The sequence below is a fragment of the Lipomyces japonicus genome (genome assembly GCF_038497905.1).
Source record: "Lipomyces japonicus strain CBS 7319 unplaced genomic scaffold V1514scaffold_66, whole genome shotgun sequence".
Taxonomy (NCBI): domain Eukaryota; kingdom Fungi; phylum Ascomycota; class Lipomycetes; order Lipomycetales; family Lipomycetaceae; genus Lipomyces; species Lipomyces japonicus.
Window position 1 is genome coordinate 42,249 of NW_027117878.1, and position 12,856 is coordinate 55,104.

The 12,856-nt window shown below is 41.3% G+C and overlaps 7 protein-coding genes across 7 annotated transcripts; 5 read left to right on the forward strand and 2 right to left on the reverse strand.

Moving 5' to 3' along the window:
- Nucleotides 1-402: 402 nt before the first annotated feature.
- Nucleotides 403-1,221, forward strand: V1514DRAFT_337909 (uncharacterized protein). The gene has a single exon (XM_066928756.1). It carries the CDS (start codon nt 421-423, stop codon nt 1,156-1,158), a length of 738 nt encoding a protein of 245 aa, XP_066781002.1. The 5' UTR covers nt 403-420; the 3' UTR covers nt 1,159-1,221.
- On the reverse strand, nt 1,096-2,498 carry V1514DRAFT_337910 (GDSL-like Lipase/Acylhydrolase-domain-containing protein). The gene is made up of 2 exons (XM_066928757.1): nt 2,325-2,498; nt 1,096-2,261 (listed from the first exon to the last, which is right to left on the reverse strand). The coding sequence occupies exons 1-2, from the start codon at nt 2,396-2,398 to the stop codon at nt 1,235-1,237; spliced, it is 1,101 nt and encodes a 366-aa protein (XP_066781003.1). The 5' UTR covers nt 2,399-2,498; the 3' UTR covers nt 1,096-1,234.
- Nucleotides 2,499-3,268: 770 nt separating this feature from the next.
- V1514DRAFT_337913 (major facilitator superfamily domain-containing protein) lies at nt 3,269-5,236 on the forward strand. The gene is made up of 2 exons (XM_066928758.1): nt 3,269-3,367; nt 3,457-5,236. The coding sequence occupies exon 2, from the start codon at nt 3,469-3,471 to the stop codon at nt 5,122-5,124; it is 1,656 nt and encodes a 551-aa protein (XP_066781004.1). The 5' UTR covers nt 3,269-3,367; nt 3,457-3,468; the 3' UTR covers nt 5,125-5,236.
- A 41-nt stretch (nt 5,237-5,277) lies between these two features.
- On the forward strand, nt 5,278-6,576 carry V1514DRAFT_337915 (EF1Bgamma1). The gene has a single exon (XM_066928759.1). The coding sequence runs from the start codon at nt 5,321-5,323 to the stop codon at nt 6,551-6,553; it is 1,233 nt and encodes a 410-aa protein (XP_066781005.1). The 5' UTR covers nt 5,278-5,320; the 3' UTR covers nt 6,554-6,576.
- Nucleotides 6,577-6,977: 401 nt separating this feature from the next.
- V1514DRAFT_337922 (uncharacterized protein) lies at nt 6,978-8,310 on the forward strand. The gene has a single exon (XM_066928760.1). The coding sequence runs from the start codon at nt 7,117-7,119 to the stop codon at nt 8,182-8,184; it is 1,068 nt and encodes a 355-aa protein (XP_066781006.1). The 5' UTR covers nt 6,978-7,116; the 3' UTR covers nt 8,185-8,310.
- Nucleotides 8,311-8,360: 50 nt separating this feature from the next.
- On the reverse strand, nt 8,361-9,739 carry V1514DRAFT_286036 (uncharacterized protein; the record flags this gene model as incomplete). Its single annotated transcript, XM_066925188.1, has 2 exons — nt 8,361-9,315; nt 9,369-9,739. The coding sequence occupies 2 exons, from the start codon at nt 9,737-9,739 to the stop codon at nt 8,361-8,363; spliced, it is 1,326 nt and encodes a 441-aa protein (XP_066781007.1).
- A 263-nt stretch (nt 9,740-10,002) lies between these two features.
- On the forward strand, nt 10,003-12,680 carry V1514DRAFT_337925 (fungal-specific transcription factor domain-containing protein). The gene is made up of 2 exons (XM_066928761.1): nt 10,003-10,389; nt 10,453-12,680. The coding sequence occupies exons 1-2, from the start codon at nt 10,218-10,220 to the stop codon at nt 12,486-12,488; spliced, it is 2,208 nt and encodes a 735-aa protein (XP_066781008.1). The 5' UTR covers nt 10,003-10,217; the 3' UTR covers nt 12,489-12,680.
- The last annotated feature ends 176 nt before the right edge of the window (nt 12,681-12,856 follow it).

Genomic DNA, 12,856 nt, shown 5'->3' on the forward strand with positions numbered 1-12,856 from the left:
AAATAAAAACAAAACAAACTAAAACAACAAAAACAAAAACAGAAAAAGAAAAAGAGAACCCAACCGGTAACTAATTCCGAGAGTAATATATCACGAGAACAAGAACAAGAACAAGAACAGAAGAACACAATAAGCCCAACTAATTCTTCCCCGGCCTTGGCCTCGGAACAAAGTTACAATAATTGTGGGGTCAAGACAAAGCAAATTCGGGGATTCTCGCGCTGCGTCCGCTCATCCGACCCGACTCCCGAATCCCGACGTTTTCAGGGTTTGGTGTAATTACTTGCGCTTATTACCACGTGACCTGCGTGGGTTGTTAGTTACTAATCAGTTACTCAGCCACGCTCTTAAAGCAACTATAGTTACTAAGCACAATCTAGAAAATGACACAAACATCGTTGACCCACATATTCGATAACAATGGCTGAAGCGGTATCAGTTTCTGTCAAAACAGCACCCACAGCTGCCAATGGCAGTGATGATTCCTCAATCAAACAAAGGATCATTACTCACATGAATAAAGACCATCAGGTTAGTCTGCGGGACTACCTTGTCTACTACAAGAACATCGTGCCGACCCGTAACGTCGAGCTCAAAGATATTCAACTTGATTTCATAACAATTGGCTATGAAATAATTCACAACAAAGGAATTGATGTTTTGGAGGCCAAAATTGAACTTCAGCCGCCTATGAAATCGCTTGGTCAGGCAAGGGACTTGTTAGTCGGCATGGCCTTGCAGGCGTCCGAGGGCCTAGGGTACGCTACTACATCACCTGTCACAAAGTACATTCCTCCTAGACCTATCTCCTATCCGATTGTGGTTGCAATGCTGGCTGGAATATACTACGTGTTCCTCGATTCGTCAGTCATTAACGACCCGGCATCTTCCCTGCGGCAATACAAGGTTCAAAACATTGAGTTTATTCCTCTGGTCATCAAAATATTGGTTTGGCTCGCCACTATATATCACCTCGTGGAAGCTTTTATTATATACATCTGGACTGGCATGTACCGTGTCCCTGCATTAACTCGTCTTGCTTGGTTCATTTCCGCCTTTTTGGAAGGCTTCCCTGCAATGATCAGATTCAAATCCTTGATGGAAGAAAAAGACAAGACCAGCGAGGAGACCAAGAAATCGGTTGGCAAGAAAAATTAGTCCCAAAAGCTTTACTTTTCTATTCTATTAATCATGACAAAATAAAAAATAAACAGTCCATATCCCTTTATACTCCTTACTCTTGCACAACCCAAACTTTCCCAAATGGTTTAGACAGTTTTGAAGTCACTGCTGTCGGCTCAGTTGCTGCCAATGTGGTAAAATCTATTTCAAGCGTGGAACTAACTGTCACGTCTGCTACCACGTTTTGCTTGATAAAATCTAGTGATGCATTTACATTAGATGCTTCAAGTCCGAATTCCTGCTCCAGTAGTAACGCCACTGCTTGAGCAACATATCTGTGCACTTCTGTGGTTACATGTACACTGTTGAGCCAAAAATATGAAGAAATCGCCGCCGGACAAGTTGAATAATATGTGTTGCCAAACGGAACACCGTAAATGTATGCTTCGCAGTACCCAGTCACGTTGTCAAACCCATATGATTGATAGTTGCTAATCAGGTCCACAAACAACGAGTTAATGTCAATCACGGTTGTTGTTGCATCCGAATGACCTGCACTGAATTCTGCCGCGCCGGCAGTTACCATGGAGTTAAACTCCTGAACCGCACTTTTAACTGTCGGACGCGTGCTTGTCCGCAAATTTGGCCGCAGGTTGATTGGTGGAACAAGCATAAAAAAAAAATCCCTAGCACCGGCTTTGTAAATTGTCTCAATTGCACTCCAATAACTTTTTGCAATCTCCTGGTTGTAGACAACCTCGAGCTGAGCTTCCGAATATACCAAGTACGAGTTTAAGATGTCGTTTATGCCAAACCATACTCCCACAATTGTGTCCTGCGCACTCCAGCTCGCTACTTGACCTGTTCCGGTCATGTAGGGCAAGAACATTGATTCGACCTGTTCCACAAACGAAGGAATGTAGTCGTGTAACGTAACAATGGCATTATCAACTGTAGCACCGCCACGAGCAAAATCATAAACGTAGTATATAGATGAATTATAACTTGTGGCTAGGTATTTTAGCCAATTTATGCCATTGGAACCAAACGTACCATGAATATTTGGGTTTCCAAATGCATTGTTAATATTCGGCAGTGTATAGTTAACGTTAAACCCCGTGTCTGAATAAGAATCCCCACTAGATGTATTTATGGTTGGTTAGTCATGCGTCACTGTTGGCAGAATATTTGATCCAACTTACAAAATAAATATATTTTTATCAGCTAGAACAGCGGGAAGGGCCGCTACTATGCTCAATAGCGGTGACACCTTCATTAGTCTAGTTGTACGTTTACACTGGATGCTTGGTGATATAGCAAATGCGGCGGGGTTGTATGCGACGCGACGAACGCCGCCACGTGCGGCAAGTTCAGGAACCCGAACGAGCCTTCATTGCCCGTGCATTTATTTCATTTGTCTCCCTAGGTACAGTCAACTTTTTCTTTTATTCGTATAGTTATTCGTCAAATTTTAGGCTTATTCGTATCGTAATCGTATAGTATACGTACAGTATTCGTATTTCCTATTTACGTATAGCGTAAATTAGTTTTCCTGACAAAATAAATTTCTATGCAAGTCTGGTAAAGGTGTTTTATCTGTGTATGGCAAGGGTCTCGTACCGCTTTACAAATGTAAAGTCACGTGCTGATTATACGAATAATTACGAATAATAAATTTATTCGTATCGTATCGTAATCGTAACTATACGAATACGAATAACGAATATTCTCGTATCGTGTCCTTGATTTTAGTCAAGTTTGTGCGGAGGATGAACTTGCAATAAATGCATGATTTATTGTATCATTACAGTATTCACGTTGGTACGGTCTGAATATTTTTGAATACCTAGTAGTCGTCTTAAATAAATATCAATTGTCATACTGCATAAGTTTTTTTTCCAAGATATTACATTTAGTCCTGTTATGTATAACTAGTTGCCAGCTTGTGTAAACAGCAGCTTCCATAAAAATGCATTTATTCACTAACTATACCTTATCTATACATATATACAGGCCACCACATACGTACAGAGTTACAATACATAATATATGTAAGTGCAAATTTTCGGGCCGATATCGGCGGAGGGGCTAGCTAACCCTACAGTGAGTGTATTTGTAACTATTTATTGTAGAATACATGTATATAGTTTACTCTGTATTTATATATATAAGTTACTTATTTCCATATGCGCACATAACCACAGGACTAAAGTCATCGATTGCTATATATTACAAAAATACAAAAGTGTGTATAATGTAACCGAGCTCGTACAGTAAAGAAACACTCAAAATATATTACTTCATGTTCAATATTAACCTTTCATTCGATTCAAGTTTTTTAGCATCATGGACGAAAAAATTAAAGCAGGTCTCTCTTCTGCACCTGACACGATCAATCGCGACTCTTTGGTCACCAGAATCGGCAATGTTGAGTCAGCAGATACGACTCAACAAGCAGATGTCAACTTGGAAAAAAGCTCAAACGCGGTTCCTGATACTTCAAGCATTCCATACTCCGTATTTTCACATCGCATGAAAGTTGCTATATGTGTTATCGCAACCTGTTCTGGGTTATTCTCTCCCTTGGCCATTAACATTTATTTTCCCTCGATCACGCAAATAGCTCAAGATCTTAATGTTAGTGTGGAGAAAATTAATATAACAGTGACGACTTTTATGATTATGCAAGGCATAGCCCCTTCATTCTGGGGTACGTTGGCTGATTCTGCTGGCCGGCGACCAGTATATGTCAGCACACTGTTACTTTTTGTTTTCGCAAATATTGCTCTGGCACTACAGGATTCATATGCAGGCTTGGCAGTGCTTCGAATGATTCAAGCCGCTGGATCGTCTTCTACTATTGCTTTAGGTGCGGCCACCATAGCTGACGTAATTGGTCCTTCAGAGAGAGGAAGTTATATGGGTTTTTTTTCTTCGGGCGTCATGGTAGCACCTGCGATCGCTCCAGTGATTGGTGGATTACTTTCACAGACTAAAGACAGCTGGCGAGCGTCATTTTGGTTTTTGTTTGGTGCTGGTGGTATGTTGCTAATAGTTCTGTTTGTTTGGCTACCTGAAACTGGTCGTCAAATCGTTGGCAACGGTTCCATCAAACCAACGGGAATGAACCGATCGCTTATTGAAATATTCCAGCAGTCGTCACGCAATTCGGAAACAATCAATAATGATCTGGCCCCTTCGAGACGGAAAAAGCTAGGTAACCCATTGCGCTGCCTTGCACTTATCGGTCAGATTCACATCTTTTTAATTTTAATTGTTAATGCTCTTATATACACGGCTTTTTATTGTGTTACGGTTGGATTTTCATCCCAGCTCAAAATAGTTTACAATTTGGACACGTTAAAAATTGGGCTTTGCTTTCTTCCCTATGGTATTGGATGTTCTGTCGGGTCGATAGTTACAGGCAAAGTTCTGGACTATGAATTTCGACGCGTGGCTAAAAAATATGGATTCCAGGATGTTGGAGCTATTCGATCCGATCCGGAATTTAAAATTGAGGAGGCTAGGTTATCCATTGCACCGCCCATGATCGTAATTGTCAGTCTTCTTATAGCTGGATATGGATGGGTGTTTCGACAAGAAATTTCGCTTGCTGTACCATTAATCTTTCTTTTTTTCATTGGTCTTTTTGTTACCGGAGTACTAACATTCGTGCAAGTTATCTTAGTCGATTTATGCTCTGATGAAACTGCTTCCGTAACGGCGTCTAATAACCTAGTTCGATGCCTTATGGGTGCCGGTGGGTCTGCGTTAATCGAGACTGTCATTCGCCATATAGGCTCTGGTTGGGCCTACGTGATTGTGGCTTTCATGACTTTATTATCGGCTCCAATAATTTTCGTTGAATTGAAGTTTGGTCAGCAATGGAGAAAAAAGAGACATGAAAAGCAACAAGCTCGCACGGCAGAGGCCAAGTTGATCAATCCTGAAGTTGATCAAATAGATATAGAGCGAACAGGTGATGAAAAAGATAAGCAATAATAACTGTGTTAGATGTATTTTAGTAATTTTCTAGCGTATGCTATAATTGTATACTGAGCTCAAGCACGATGTTTTTAAATTGTAAACAATAGTTGAACATAAAATTACGGTGCGTAATATTAATCCCAACCTTCCCCACATAAGAAAGAAAAAGGCCGTCCCTTAGCCGTCTACGCCGCCAACACATCCTTTTAAAATGTCTTTTGGAAAGCTTTACGGTTACGTTGGAAACTCACGATCCGGCACTGCTCTTGCTATTGCTAAGCACGACGGCCTCGATGTCGAGGTTGTCAAGACCGGCAATGGTGTATTCCCCGACGAGTACCTCGCCCTTTTCCCTCACAAGAAGATTCCTGCTTTCTTTGGTGCTGATGGATTGATTCTCAACGAAACCATCGCCATCTCCATCTACATTGCTTCCCAGAACGAGAAGACTACTCTTCTTGGAAAGACCAAGGGCGAGTATGCCTTGATTCTCAGATGGTTGTCATTTTCCAACTCTGAGGCTGCTATTGCCCTCACCAAGTGGTGGAAGCCCTTGGTCGGCAGAGAACCCTACAACAAAAAGGGCGTTGAGAAGGCTGAGCGAGAATACGAGGCTTTTGCTTCTATTTACGAGAAGTACCTGACTTCTCACACTTTCCTTGCCGGCGAGAGATTTTCCATTGCCGATCTTTTCTCTGCATATCTCCTTTCCCATGGCTTCAAGAACGTCTTTGGCACTGCTTGGCGTGAGGCTCACCCTGCGACTACCAGATGGTTCACCACTGTTATCAACCAGCCCATCTACCTTAATTACTCTGGCCCATTCAAGTTCATTGATGAGCCGGTTAAGTATGTCCCCCCCAAGAAGGAAGAGAAGCCAAAGAAGGAGGCTGTCCCTAAAAAGGAGGCTGCTCTTAAGAACGACGAAGAGGAAGAAGATAAGCCTGCTCCCAAACCCAAGCACGCTCTTGAGGCTCTTGGACCTGCTAAGCTTCCTCTTGATGCCTGGAAGAGACAGTACTCTAACGAGGACACCAGACCTGTTGCGCTTCCTTGGTTCTGGGAGAACTACGACCCTGAGGAGTACTCCCTCTGGAAGGTGGCTTACAAGTACAATGATGAGCTTACGCTTACCTTCATGACTGCCAACTTGATTGGTGGTTTCTTCAACCGTCTGCAAGCATCCACCAAGTACTTGTTTGGTGCTGCCGTTGTTTACGGTGAGAACAACAACAACGGTGTTCTTGGTGCGTTCGTTGTCAGAGGCCAGGATTTCAAGCCTGCCTTTGAAGTTGCTCCTGATTGGGAATCATATGAGTTCACTAAGCTCGATGCTTCCAAGCCAGAGGACAAGGCCCTTGTTGAGGACTTGTGGGCTTGGGACCAGCCCATTATCGTCGATGGCGTCTCTAGAGAAGTCACCGATGGTAAGGTCTTCAAGTAAACAAAGCTTTTTTTTGTATGATAAATAATATGACGAACATTTTAAATAACAATGTCTGGTCCGCCAAGCGATAAATCATCTACTTCATCAATGCCGGTTGTTGTTACTGTTGGGACGATTCTAATCTCTTCGGAGGCCTGGGTTTGAATCCCAGGGTTGTCACCGTGTAACGATTAAGGGAAGAGCCCCAATAGGACTGATATAATTTTGGTTTACATTATTATGTATTCTGCGTGTTGGGCCGAAGCCCAACCTTTTAAGTGCAAACAGTATGCCTCTCTTTATAGGAAACCGGTAAGGCATAGCCGCCGTGCCATTCCATGGGCTGCTACCCAAATTGCGTACCTATGTGTATGGACAAGGGGTTCGTACCCTGACAAATTGAAATGTAAATTTAAACAGGTTTAAAAAATAAAGTGCGAATGTTCATTTGGTAGACTACATATAAAATAAATCACCACCACGAAGCGCTACTAGGTCAAGGTCTAACTATTAGTTTGATATATGTTTTTATGGACTTGAATATATGAGCGAAAAATATACAGGTTGACGTGTTGCAATAAATGAGCTCAGTGTGGGTTCCCTCAATTTCATTTCATGCGATGAAATTGGTGCCAATCTTTTCGGTCCCAACTCTTTATAAATCAACTCAGTTGCTTAGTTTTCATACAACTAGATGTCAAAACGCCCCAAAAAAGCCTCGGAAAAAGCCTCCAAAAGAAATGCCAAATTTGGTCTATGGCTTGCCACCGGCTCCATGGCATTCTATGACTGACGGCATGGATATACCGCAAGCTATCAAATTATACAACAACACTGTAGTTGAACCACTTCCAATATACAATGATGAAAAATACAAGGCTTTAAGAGATTCAGAAAATTATTATTCTTCCGTCGACGTACTGGATCCGGAGTTTAAGAAAGAATTTCAACACGTTTCTCAGTCTAAAATCAATCACGATTCTACACAGAATGGGGATAAGCAAATGGTCACTAGTTACATAGGTGATTTGAATTTTCCGTTTGACAACAAAATGCAGCTGGAATTTGTGGAACAAATTAATAAACGTGCGACGAACAAGTCTCCCAAACTTCCTTCCCTGAACGAATCAAAATTTTCTCAAAAAATTGTGCACAAACATCGAAGAGAATTTGCGAATCAGAGTCTGTTATGCGGAAGTAATCCAAATTTTAGAGCTGACAGGATTCCGGCAAAGTTATCAATTGTATGGTCATTTACTCAAGGATTTAACTGGATCATCAAGAACAGAGACAGCAATGACGATATGTTATTAGAAAAAAAATTTTTTTTTGTTGATTTCGAGAAAGCAGCTGCTTTCATGGTTAAGGTTGCGATCGAATCCTCACGGTTAAATCATCACCCGAGAATGTACCTATTTTACAACTCGGTTCGAATAAGGCTGGGCACGTATGTTGACAAAAAACGGCAAAGCATGATATCAGAAGCTGATATCGCGCTTGCATCTATAATACAAGATCTTTATGTCACTTATTTTGAACCTGAAAATCACGTTGCCCGACTTAATGATCAGAAGCCGGAGTATACACTAAAGGATGCAAAAGCAGATCTTCAAAAGGCGTTTAGAATTTTAATACCAGATGTGAAATGACAAGAAGAAAGATAAAGCTAGAGGAGAATTAAATTTTGGCAAACGATTCCTTAACCTATATAGCTATTTTTATTTCTTTTGTTTTTGTATTTTGGGAGACTCAAATTAATATTGAAACCAAACGCCTAAAACCTAAACGCCTAGCTATACAAAAAAAAAGGTATGCTAATCACTATTCAAAAATCATTACAAACTGCCGCCACAGAAGCTCCCCAAATACCTGCATCAGTTAACGGCGCAAGCCTAACTTTTCGACCACGCCGACGGCCCAGCAAATTAAGAAATTCTTGTACCCGAGCGTAAAACCGTGGATAGTTTAAGAAAACTGAACCTGTTACGCCTACTACAACGTCAGAACCAGAAGGTTTTGAGGTTTGCGGCACTGTTGTGATTGCAATCGCCATGAGACCTGCTGCAACTATTGCTGCTGCCCGACTAGAGATCGCATAAAAAGTACTTTTCATAAACTTCATATCTTCTAATGTAAACGATAACCGACCTTGCTTGCATGGATGTTTTGCCAAAAACATCTGACGAGCAAATTCTAAATCAAGTTCACCTTCTATCATGCCCATTGTTGAAGCCTCAAGCCCATACGGATGACGTAAATCAGAAGGATATGCTGTTAATGGCCTAAAATTCAGCAATTTGTCTTCAATGATAGATCTTGCAAGTTCTGCCATGTATAATCCCGATGTCATTAATTCAAACGGCTGAGAGGGGCCATCGATCGATGCTTCAAGGTCGACATCCCATTTTGTTTTTGGCAATATTCCATCACCACCAAAAAATGACAATTCCGAATTTATAACGCAGTATTCACATTTTTCAAGATCTGCAGAACTGAATTCAGAAAATCGTTCTTCATATAATGTGTTGGTTGGTAATCGAATAGCAGCGTTAACCCCAGTACCAACAATCGCTCCAACCTGGCACTCGGGGTCAGTATGAAGATGAGAAAGAATAGTGGCCACAGAATCATTCACAATCGCAATAACTTTGATTGGAACCTGTAAATCTGCACATGCACTGATGAGTGAGTCTGCTAAATCCCAGCCAATGATGTCGTCACATAATGAGCTAAAGCCTTTTCCCATTCGTAATATTTTAGCCGAACTTGCCGATGTTTGTCTACTAAATGTAAGAGCGATGCCATAAAAATTTAAAATCAACTACTTACTTACTGTAATGGGAAACTCCAAGTTACTCCTAAACAAACAACCGAGCCTTCCTCGATCCAACGATATGACTCTGCTTTTAGCTGAACACTTTGTAACTGAGACGCAACCCATCGAAAAAAACTTTGACCGTCTAAATTCTTTACTGAATCATCAAGAGGTAAAGAAGTAGCGTATAGTAACTTTCTAGGGCCATTACTAGAAAACCTCGTGACTCCAAGTTTTAAAGTCGATCCGCCAATGTCAATCGCAAAGTAAGTACCGCTTTCTGTACCTTTTGGATACGAAAATATATATGAAGGCACCATAGTATGCTTGAGATACGTTGGTAGGTCTTCCAATAGCCCCGTTCGAGGGAAGTGGAGAGCCGCTTCCATTGACTCAACTAGCTTGCCAACAATATCATCCAATTGATCGCATGACAATGTCGATGCAATTACTTGCAAATCAGACTCTATGGTAGTGTCAGTTAGTGAAACCATCAATTGAATTATTTTGATAAGGACTATATCAAAGCCTTTATAATATTTTTTTATGGAGTAAATTGTGTGTGAGGTTTACAATCTCACAGTTTCAGATAATCCAACAACATACGCATATTAATTAACCCCCACTCCGCGACAGCGCTTTTCTCCAATGCACTCGTTCATAATCTATGTGATCATTTTAAGGACTCTTATACATTTTATTTTATTTTTTGAAGCATAATAAAAACGCTAGAAAATTAATTATATATTTTCAAAAATGAAAGTTTAGCATAGACATAATCATATAAACCTAACACGGGGCGAGAAGCTAAATTGTTGGTTCGTCATATCTTAATTTTGACAAAAGTCTGACTTCCATAAATATCTCATGGATGGATTTGACTCTTCTTCCGAGAGACTAAACTCTCGAGATGAAGCAAATCGACGCCGTCGGAAAAGGTCACGAAAAAACAGCACTCGGGCATGTGACATGTGTAAGTCTCGTAAGGTGCGGTGCGATGGGACATTACCTTGTTCAAGGTGCATCAATCAAGGCCAGAGTATGTTTTATAACTTTCGCGTTATTTTATTTTATTTTATTTTATTTTACTAACTTTGTCAAGACTGCACCTACCATTCAAAATACAACAGAGGCGCGCATGTTGAACCTCCGCTGATTGGGGACTTCGGTCATGAAAAAGCAGGCAATTTCAATTCAGAATCACGAATGTTGGTATTAGAACCATTTGTCAGTATAATTCAACCGGCTCAAATTCAGCCAGAGATTACGACTCGACTTTTGTACCCTCATTCGCAGGCTTTTCGTTCAAGTAGTCCTCCAACAGTTCAAATACCAAAGCCTGGCAATGACAAGAATCAAGACCCACTTCAAACGCCTGATTTCGGATCAGGAAGTTTTGGAGGTGCTACGTTTTGGCAGAGCGATGGCAAATTAGAAGAAATAGATTCAAAGTTTTTAGCATTACCGTCTAAGAAGTTGGCCCTTAAGCTTGCTACATGGTATTTTGACAATGGTTGCGCAATGTATCGGGTTCTGCATCAACCTTTAGTTAAAGAATGGATTGAATCTGGGTTTCATGCTGATAGATCTCCTTTTGAGTTTGATGAGGAGCCAGTTTGTCAACGGACACCGGAGGCTGAAGAACTAAGAAGGAAGTTACTATCTAACCATGCTATTTCAGCAGTATTGTTTAGTGTATGGGCAATGGGGTGTCAATTTCCTATAGACGTTCCGAAATCCGACATTGAAAAGCGAAACAGGCTCAAATATCAATCAGAACAATATTTTTTAATTGCCCAGAATGAGTTTAGGTTGAGAAATCCAGCTACCGAGGATCTTCTTGCCCTGCAAGCATTATTTTTAATGTGTCTGTTTATGATGACTACTTCCAGAGTCAAACCCAGTTGGGATTTGCTGGGCAGAATAAAGATGGTTGCGGTAAATCTGGACTTGAACAGGAAGGATGGGGGCATTAATGCGCTAGGACCTCCAAAAGATAGACTGCAGGAGGAGATGAGAAGACGAATATTTTGGGCTATATATGCGCTCGAAACAAACATCTGTACAATGCTAGGGAAAACGCTTACTTGGTCTGATGAAGATATCAGTATCGATTATCCTGCTATTGCCCGATTTAAATTCCTGCAAGTTGTTTCAGAGACAAACGGAGATGAAGTTGCAGATGCCTTGCAAGGCTTTGACTATGGGAGTAATGAACCAAGTGTGATGTATTCTCCGGTTGCTCATGCAAAGCTTTCAAGAATACTTCGGCGTGCTTTAAGGCTATTATACAATGGAATTCCTCGACTTGATCAGGAGGATATAATTGATCAGTTAGCAGCTCAAGTTTCTCAATGGTCAGAGGAGTTACCGCCATTTCTAAAACTGAAAGCAACAGCAGAAGGACTTCGATTACCATATTCAAAGCAGGCTGATACACTTCATATTGGTCATGCTCATGCTTTAATTGTGATTCATCGACCTTCGCTAAATTTGGCTAGTAATTTTAATGATACGAAGAGACCAAGCATGACATTACGAAGACGTGCTCACCAAGATAGCTGTCTGGCCGCAGCAATATCAGTTGCAGAAATGGGGGACTTTGCAAACTTGTCCGCAGCTAATTGGCTTATTGCATATGTTGTGTTTTGTGCAGTGACAATCATGTTTATTTATTTGGCTCACAATCCATGGACTTCTGATCGTCCAATAATATTGCAGAGTGCAAGAAAACTCTGCGATATTGAGATGAGGATATCATCTGAAAGTGATATGGCGAAAAGGTATGTGTCTGCCTTAAAAGAATTATGGCACCAGGTAAGAAAACATATCCACAAAAGTGACAATGAGTCCACAGCTGCCAGTGCATCTACTGGAGGTATAATGAGTTTTCCGGTCTCACCAACTATGGAAAAGCTTTCTTTGAATATCCCATTATATAATGATCATGTTGAAAATTTGTCATTTGATCAGTGGGAGAGTGGTCTTGAAGATATGCAGTACAAAACTGGCCCCAGAAGTAATGTTGGTTTCTTTGCTGATCCAGTTGGTGGGAAACAATTGTTTGGGGACTTGTTGGAAAGTTTGGCACAGTCATTTCAAGGATTTGATTCTGCTGCTACTGCAGGATTTGACTAAAGTTTAATGGATAAATATTCAGAATAATACATTAGTTCTAAACTGTGACGTGACAGCAGGGTCGGAGGATGGCGATGAATTGGGGTTAGTCATGACGTAGATGTATTCGTAATTAATGATCGATAATGACAAAAATAATAGTGATAATGATAATGATGATTATAATGATAATAATAATGATCTCTTTCCTCCTCTTCCTCCTCTCCTCCAAACCTTCTCCTTGCGTCCTGGTTAGCGGTCACGCAGGTCGGCTCTCTAGGGTTGCCCGCATAGCGGGGTCGGGGTCGGGGTCGGGGTCGGGGTCGGGGTCGGGGTCGGGGTCGGGGTCGGGGTCGGGGTCGGGGTCGGGGTCGGGGTCGGGGTCGGGG